The 9,949-nt window shown below is 34.8% G+C and overlaps 1 protein-coding gene across 2 annotated transcripts in view; it reads right to left on the bottom strand.

Annotated features, from left to right (window-relative positions):
• Positions 1-705: 705 nt before the first annotated feature.
• Positions 706-9,949, bottom strand: part of LOC106868422 (uncharacterized) — a 149,738-nt gene continuing 140,494 nt past the window's right edge. For both annotated transcript variants that reach the window (XM_052969828.2, XM_052969829.2), the window contains exon 3: positions 706-5,343. In XM_052969828.2, the coding sequence (XP_052825788.2) occupies positions 4,725-5,343 (619 nt within the window). In that variant the 3' untranslated portion in view covers positions 706-4,724. The remainder of the gene's footprint in view (positions 5,344-9,949) is intronic.

Below are 9,949 nucleotides of genomic sequence, written 5' to 3'. Positions count from 1 at the left end.
TCGTGAAAGTTTGAATGCCTCTAGGCATTCCTTTACACAGCTGTGAGGAAGACTATCAAAGGACTTCTTGAAGTCTATCCAAGCCATTGAAATGGGTTTATCATTATTGTTGTTGTTGTTACTATTCTGAAGTCTGACATACGTGACTTGTTGCTGGAGATGTCATTAATGCACCAGCTGTTCATATCTCATAATCTAAAGAGGTACTCTCTTTTTAGGTCTCTAGAACTGTACTGAGTCTCCTTGCGCTGCCAAGTAATGCTGTTTTCTGTGTATGCTCTGTCTTAATTTTTTACCTTGTCATTTCCAGCCATTTGCTATTTCTTTTTTTTTTTTTTTGCTCACTGTACCTCGAGCATCCTTCGAACAATATACACTTTTTTCATTGACCACAGCTTTTTGATTTCTATCATCAGAGCTTTATATCATGTCAGGTGTTTTCACCACCCCCTTTTCATGATTCCACCTCACTTCTTCTTTGGTCGTGTTCTTATCCGAGCTCATTTCACTTAAATCACTCACTGCTTCTTCAAAAACTGGTAACTATTATCCACATCACATGTATGCACCAGCCAAAAGTAATTCATTTTATGCCCATTTTCTCTTAGATAACCTTATGATTCAAACACACACGATACTCGCGCGCACGCACACATGTTATTCATTAACAAAATGGGGAAGAAATGTAAGTACCAACAACAAAGATTTGTGTAGTAAAAGTTTAATAGTACCAAATATAGTACAATGTTTAGGTACCGCAGATTTATTTGCCACGGATTAAATCCGGAGTAAAGAACCAACTAGTAATAGTTTGATTATTAAACAAACAAAAAAATTCATTTAGAATAAAAAAGGATATTAAAAACATTATTAACAACAAATAATATTACTTAGATATTGCTTAGTGGTTTTTCGTTTTGTCGAAAATTTATGACGAAATGTTACCGACAGCGTAGGTTAAAATGCCTTGCTGTATACAGTTTTATAATTCTAACGTTATGAGGAAAAACCCGGTAACGTAGACTTTACATCTCATCATTGTGGGATCCACAAAATAAATACCAATCGAGTACAATGTTGCTTTAACTGAATGTTCTCCCACTCCAAAATTTACAGCCTTGTTCCTACGTTAGAAACAATTATTATTATTATTATTATTATTATTATTAATATTGTTCAGTAGTTTTATTTTTATAACGTGCTTTCACATCACTACCGAGCGCAGCTCTGTGTGCCTTGGGTATGGGCTGTGGCTTGCTGTGGTGCTCTTATGGTTACTGTATTAAAAGTGTTTTGCGTAGGATATGTGCAGTGCCCAGTAGTGCAATTTTCTGTATGTTATATATATTTGTAAGTCCTGGTGTTTTTGTTATGTATTTGTCTGAATATTTTTTTATTATACCTAAGGCACCCACTATGATAGGAATCGTTTCTGATTTTAGATTCCACAATCGAGTTACCTCTATTTCTAGGTCTTTGTATTTTGAAAGTTTCTCCATTTCTTTTAGGGAAACGTTGTCATCTGCTGGTATTGATACATCAATTAGAAAGCATTTTTTTTTCTTCATGATCTTTGACAACTATATCTGGCCTATTATAATTATCATTATTATTATTATTATAGTTGTCATTGTCGATATTGCGATGGACTGGACAAATAGAGTGTCGGATGAAGTATTCAGCGAGATATTTCCGCGATATTTCTGCTCTGACTACAATTCCGTACGAGACCAATTGTTCCTTTTCCGTTCAACTTCCAAGTATTCTTATGATATAATACTAGTGAAACGCTAGAGTAGATTTAACGGGTTGTATCATGTTCCCCAAAGTTTCTGCGCTTATTATTATTATTATTATTATTATTATTATTATGATCATTATTATTATTATTATTATTATTATTATTATTATTATTATTATTCAGTAGTGCTGTTTTTATAGCGTGCTTTCACTTCACTACCAAGTGCAGCTCTGTGCGCCTTGGGTATGTGCTGTGGTTTGCTGTGGTGCTCTTATGGTTACTGTATTGAAAGTGTTTTGCGTAGGATGTGTGCAGTGCCCGGTAGTGCAATTTTCTGTATGTTATATATATTTGTAATTCCTGGTGTTTTTGCTATGTATTTGTCTGAATATTTTTATTATTATTATTATTATTATTATTATTATCATTATCATTATCATTATTATCATGATCATCATCATCATTGCTGTGGTTCCCAATTGTTGAATTTAATGTATTTACTAAGCTATATGTGTGTATGTGCGCGTGCGTACGAATGTGTTTGCGTGAGTAGATGTATGTATGTATGCACGAATGTATAGGGGCAGGTTGGTAGATAAGTAGGTTTGTAAATAGGTAGATCAGTAAGTAGTGTTATGTAGGTAGGTAGGAATGTAGGTAGGCAAAGATGCAGGTAGGTAGGAAATTTTTCTAGTGAAGTTTGAAAGCCATAAAGAAAATGGTTGCACACCAGCGTGGTAATACTGGGTTTAAAAGTCCCAAACAAGTATCGCAAAAAATGATGATTAAAGATCTAAAAGATATGCGAATTCGTCTCGTTTAACTGTTACTTTGAAGACTTAGGAGGAATGAAAGACAATGATGACCTCCTCGAGATTTGATCTCAGAACGCAAAGCACCGAGTCTTGCACCGCAATGCTTTTTTTTGCCTGACACTCAAGCAATTGCACCAGTCCAATACACACACCCACACATATATGAATGTAATATGTATGTATTCGTATATAATATATATACATATATGTTTGTGTGTATGTTTGTATGTGTGTGTGTGTGTGTGTGTGTGTGTGTGTGTGTGTGTGTGTGTGTGTGTGTGTGTGTGTTTATTTTACATGTGTACATGTGGTCCGAGGTGGATATTGTGCGGTGTAATTTGAAAGTGACTTGTATGCTTTCTCTAATAAGTCGAGCGACTATTTTGATCTTGGCTTGAGTAGTAGTAGTAGTAGTAGTAGTATGGTGATATTACTGCTGTTGTTTTTTGTCGATCCGTTGCCATTAAAAATTCGGTGTTCAATATGCCGTATATGCTTTATCTAAATATTACATATTTTATTTCATTTTTTTTTTTTTTTACTTTCCATATTCTTACTTCAACCTTCTACTATAATGTTATCCTCTCAAAAATGTTACAGTACATTTCACGCACCATTGAATTAAATTAAAATGTTATGCGAATAAGCTTTCATGTTTATATATATATATACTTTTTTTTTCTTGTATGGTTATCCAATATGGATAAAATTTAGGGAACGTATAGAAATATATAGTGGACACACACATACGGTAAACATTCTGTATTGTCATTTTGGATCTGGATGGAAGTTGGACGGTTTTACATAAACGTGTATGCATAATAATATTTATGTGTAATTTTCAATGTCATAAATGTGTTGGTTGGTGTATGTGCGTACGTGTTTCAATATGAACGACCATGTATAAAGATTTAAGTACGCAGATTTATGTATATACAGGGTTCTTATGAATAGATATGTATACATGCGATTCCACACCCCCACCTTTTTTTTTGTTTTTTTTTTCTTTTTTTTGCAAGTAATATATTGCAATGAATATTTTGGAGTGTATGATGTAATGCATAAGTTGGTAGCTATATACATATGCATGTATGAGTGTAAATATTCATGTACACATGCATATACACGCACGACCACTCGAACAACAAGCATGTACACATATATACGTGTGCATGTAAGCATAAAAGAGATATATGTGCATCTGCATATGCAACTTCGTATATTACATATACTAATATAAATATATTTTCATACAAATGTATATAATATATATATATATATATATATATATATATATATATATATATATATATATATATAATTTACATATATATAATATATATACATGAAATGTACGTACGTGTGGGCAGAGGTTTGTGTCTATGGGCGTATATTTGTGTGTAAATGCAAACTTCCTTCTGCTAGTGCGAAAAATTATGCGTTTCTTAATATCTATTTATATATTTATATTCATGCACAACACTTAATAATCCACTTTGTGCATGCATGAGTTTGGAACAAAATACATCATGTTTATTTTCATATATGCATATGCATGCAATAATGCCTCACATACACCTAAGCATGCATGTGTTCTTACATCCAGCCAGCCATGTCATGTACATATATGTATGTATGTGTATGTATATATATATATATATATATGTATGTGTGTGTGTATATATTTGATTATATATACGCACATATATATAATCATATATATATATATATATATATATATATATATATATATATATATTTGATTATATATACACATATATATAATCATATATATATATATATATATGCATACATACAATAAAACAAATATTTATATAAACATACATATGCATGTGCGCCTTTTTGTACGCATATATTGATGTATGCGTATACAAAAATCATCGTTCTTTAGAATAGGAACCCTTCATGTTCAACAAAATAATATTCCTTATATTAATCTGAAAAATCAATAAGAAGCAGTACAACTTCATTTGTACATCCAGTTGAAGTTTACGTACGAGTAACAGAAAAAAAGTTGTAGTGTTTTTTTTTCTCTCTTTTCGTTTGTACCTTTGTTCTGTTTTTCTTCATAAATTCATTTATTCCTCCTAAACAAACGAACAACGATTAGAAAATCATACTCAACCCAGCAAAGCAATGTACCTGTATCAAGGCCATTCAAAATTCCGTTTGGCCATGCTATAAAACTTTGTGTTAAATGGTCGATAAAAATCTCTTAACCTTTGTATTACACGTGAATCTATAACTGGATGTTGTCGTCCTTTAGTTTTACCTAAGCAGTGCGGATGGCCACTGCCTTCAACTTTTTTCAGACAAGGAAACCCCTTTGTTTCATTAAAGAAAAAATGTTTTTCGTTTATGACTCTTTTAAGTCCGAGAAAATCTTGTAATAACGTCATTTCTCCTGCAGGATCTGATATTAGTTTCTCCCCGCTTACAAAATGCATTTGTTCAAGTGGAAAATATTTCAACCATGACTGAAGATGTTTAGCGTAGACACCTATACGAATTGCTCCCCAGGACGTGTCCACAATCCGAGTGCTGTTATTCACAAATGCCATTTGTTCGAATTGCCGTATAGTGTGTCGTTTGGTCATAGTCTGTGTATAATCAGAAATTGCACGGGTGACCGGGTCGCGAACAACGACGATTAACTTCACATCTTTTGACATGCTGTGGATTCGACGAGGAACATCTCGCGTAATAAAATAACTTGGTGTTTTCTCCATGGTTATCTGCCCCTTAATTGTCACCGGCATTTGGTTCCTGTCGAAAGAAAATAAACGAAATATATTATTAATGAATATTCAATATCAGAAGCATCGATAATACAATACAAAATAATCTAGCAGATAAACATATAACTATAGCAGTTTGACATTGGAACATAAGAAATTGAGAGTGAGGTTACAATAAACTGGAAATTGCATTAACACGTGACCAGTATATAACAGGTTACGTTATAGTAAACGCGGTAAGATTTCATTTCAGAACATATATGGGCAGAGTATGGTTAAGTAGAACAAGAAATAATTATGTGCCGCTATTTCGACACAAGGTGAGGGGTCTACTCGATTACATCTATCCCAGTGCATAAAAGGTGCTTATTTCATCGAACCCTAAAGGATAAAAGGCAAAGTCGACCTCCGCGGAATTTGAACTCAGAACGTACAGATGAACGAAATGCTGTTAAGCATTTTGTCAGGCGTACTAACGATTCTGCTAGCTCAATAATAATATTAATAATAATGATAATAATAATAATAATAATAATAATAATAATAATAATAATAATAATAATAATAATAATAATAATAATAATAATCCTTTCCATTATAAGCACACAGCTTGAAATTGTTGGGGAAGGGCCAGTCGATTAGATCGACCCAGTATGCAACTGGTAATTAATTTCTTGATACCGAAAGCACGAAAGGTAAAGTAGACCTCGGCTGAATTTTAACTCAGAACCTAGCGTTAGGGCGAAATACCGCCAAGCATTTCGCTCGGATTGCTAACGATTCTACCAGCTTGCTAATGATAACAATAATGATGAGGATAATCTTTTCAACATAATTGAAAAAGGGGTGTTATTTGATATCGACCCCAATACTAGCCTGGTATTTTACAGGGTGTTCGGACTAAATTTGACGATTTTTATGTCCCCTTTTTATAGGAACAGCTTCCAGTATTGGTGAACAGTATTGGAGAGCATAAAGATTAAAGTTATGGTTGAGAAAATGTTAGCTGACATAGAAAACTGGAATCCATGAGAATATTAGGAACGAGTTACCTAGGCCATTACGATTCATCCGGTTATCAAAACGCCAACATCATGACTGCTGCTTGATGCTCTGTGAACATTCTAAAGGCTGTGTAACACGTGACATGGGCATCATGAAAACTAAGTTCCTCCAAACTGCGATAGTCTATGGCTGGATCTTCAGTAAGGGTGACATTATGCCGTCCTATATGTTTGGACGGGGCTTTAGGCACAATTCAAAGCGGTTATGTGAAGTTGCTTGAGATTGTGAGCAAAGCCTGGCTGGAGGTAGTGGCTGCTGGAAAGCCATGTGTGTGTGCTCCTTGTCATACCTCCGTAAAAAAGGCAGAGGTTTTTATCGAAGAATTTCTACTACATCACCAGCCCTAATTTCTGGCCTCCTATGTATCCCAATTGTAATCCAATGGATCACTATCTGTGAGACGCAGTTGAAAAAGCCCGCTCTGCTTGCTACACAAAAGCCAAGCTGTTGGCTAAGATCAATAAGGTGTTCCATGATCTTCCCAGATATACAGTTAGAAATGCCTGCACCAAGTTCCGGGGCTGTCTTGAGGACATGGTCGAAGCTGAGGCCGGCTACTTTGAGTAAACTGTTATCTCTCATCCATAACCTAGTTGATGTATTTTGACTTTTTAAAATACTTTTATTTTTGGATAGAATATTGCGTTTTCTTTTCTTTTATGCAAACTGTCAAATTTAGGCCGTACAGCCTATATTTTATCGATAATGAAAAGGTCGAATGTCAAATTTGAGATCGGAAGGATTTGAATCTGGAACATAAAGAACCAGAACGATTACTGCTTGGTAATTTTCACACGTATTTACCATATTGTCAATCCAATAACAACAACAATTATAATGTTCCAAGACATGAGTGATGACCATTGAGCAAAATGCCATCCTCTCATCAACATAAGAATTGTGATTCCGTAGCATAAACATGTACCAAACCTAGTATGTATACGACAATAGATATATCATGACAGGATATATTTGTATATGACATGAGATGCATCAGTTCAAACCGATAAAGTGATCAAACGGAACAACACATATGTCATATCAAAGCCAGGAAATGAAAATATCTGTATAATCTGGTAGACATCTTGATCTCTTCTAAACAAGTCATTGATAGGATAAGTTAAAAAAATTGAAAAGCGAGTAAAAGAACAGTAACATTGAAATGGAAATAACATAGCATGTGAAAGTAAAAGAGGTAATATTATTGCTGTTATCATTATTATTATTAACAACAGCGATATACATATGTGTGTGTATATGTATGTATGTATGTATGTATGTATGTATGTATGTGTGTGTGTGTGTGTGTGTGTGTGTGTGTGTGTGTGTGTGTGTGTGTGTGTGTGTGTGGGTGTATGTGCAAGTGTGAGTTTGTCGAATGGTGTAAATGTAAATAATGTGAAAAGAGAGGAAGTGAATATGTTTCTGAACAAGGTGACAGGAAGATTGTCGGATATTATCAAATCTAGTCAACGAGATGATTTTATTGGAGTTATTGCCCTTGTTTTATTAGTATTATTATGATTATGATTATTATTATTATTATTATTGGCTTTATTTTTATTTCATTTATATATTTGATTTTAAACAAACCTAGAGAAAGTTTTTGCCAAACAATTTTGTCAAACAGCGATAATCTCGCTTAATAGAATTTTTCAACACGATATATACGTACGTATTTCGCTGGAGTAAGCTTTGATGTTTGTCCGTTTGTCATATTCTAATGTCATGACAATATGACAGGCTTACACGAACAATGTGATGTTGGTGATGGAAGAATTCTAGATCTACCACTCGCTTGGATTCCACCTCACCCAGCAACCATGCATGAGAGGGAAATGGTTGAGTCGGGTTGGGGAAGGTGATTCAAAGAATGAAAAAAAAAAAAAAGCCAGGAGAATAGTATTGTAATAGTTGTTCGTCACAAGGGCATACAATGTGGTAGGAGTGCCGCAAAAACGGATAATGATAATAATGGAGATGATGTTCATGATTGTGGTGATGAAAAACTCGAGAATGGTATTCATAAAGAACATGATAATAATAATAATGAATAGGAGGATGATGATGTGGAAGAAAAGAACGATGAGAATGGGAAGGATTGTTGGTTTGTTGCATAGCACACACCCATGCCATTTGTCACATCCGAGTTTAGACAAGCATAATGATGAATTGCATTCTGGCCATGACCAACACAACATTTTTACTACATTGCAGTGACGAATACAGTCTTTGGACTATATTATCAAATACGTCTTTTATTTCTCAAGAAATTAAGATTTGATTCTAAACCGAAGGTAGCTGCTGTTCCTAAGAGGACGTGTAATTTCCATCTCCACATCAATTTTGTACAACCTACATACTATTTTCATACACACACATCCACATACATGCTTCTTTGTATATACACATACGTTCTCTAACACATAAACGCGCATACACACATATGTGCGCGCTCGCACACACACACACATGTCGGAGCGTTTGATGGAGGCGAGGAAGTAGAAACTTCGATGTTACAGTCAATCTTTTTCCTTGTAAAAGATTAATAAATATGTGTTCTGCTAAAAATGAATAATCCTTTAATTTAATAGTAAATTGTTTTTTTATATATAATTGCGTAAACAAATATTAATCTCCATCTATATGTCTGTCTGTCTGACAATTTATTTGTCTATCTATCTATTTGTCTATCTGTCAGTCCGTCTGTGAGTTTGTGTGTGTGTTTGTGTGTGTGTATGTGTGTGTGTTTGTGTGTGTTTCTGAGTGCAAAAACACACGCACATATTGATGAGGGGTAAGTTTGTGTATTTTTCCTGTTTTTTTTTTTTCCTTTTTTGTGTGTTCTTTCGTCGTTCTCCACAGCCACATTACCATAAATACCTATATATGGAAGCAGATGAAGTTCCCTGAAACTGTTGCATCAACATCACTTAAAGCCATGCATGGAGCTGATTTTAGAACATCTATGCAGACAAATCTGTTAGAACTCGCCACTCCCTAGAAAGACCGCACTGAGACCATGAATGAAAGGAAGTAAATAAAATATGCTGTATTTTAAATAAAAAAATAAAATAAATTTTATGAAGTTGAAGGCACATGCCTCACAATTTTGAGCATCGGGCTCACAATCGCGTGGGTGTGAGTTCGATTCCCAGGATGTGTGTTGTGTACTGGCTCCAGTTCACTCAGCTGTAGAAATGAGCTGCGGCATCACTTGTACCAAGCTGTATCGGCTTCTGCCTGTTCCTTGGACAACATCGGTGGAGTGGAGAGCGGTGGCCAGTATGGATGCGCGACTGCTTGTCTTCCACAAAAAACTTTGCCCAGACTTGTGCCTCAGAGGGGAAATTTCTAGATGCAATCCCACGGTCATTCGTGACTGAAGAGAGTCTTTACTCTTTTACTTACGGAGTTGCTTAAAACAATGAGTGTGATCCCATTGAGGCGTAACGGAGGGGATTTGCAAGCCAGGCTCTTTGTAGAGGATACAATATGTTGGACATTATATGGACCAGTGGGCAGAACGTCAGCAGAGACGAGGTGGATGTAGATGCAGTGGATGTAGA

This window comes from Octopus bimaculoides, chromosome 7 (genome assembly GCF_046866305.1).
Source record: "Octopus bimaculoides isolate indiv1 chromosome 7, ASM4686630v1, whole genome shotgun sequence".
Classification (NCBI taxonomy): Eukaryota; Metazoa; Mollusca; class Cephalopoda; order Octopoda; family Octopodidae; genus Octopus; species Octopus bimaculoides.
Note: the sequence above shows the minus strand (reverse complement) of the source record. Positions and strands in the feature narration are given on the sequence as shown.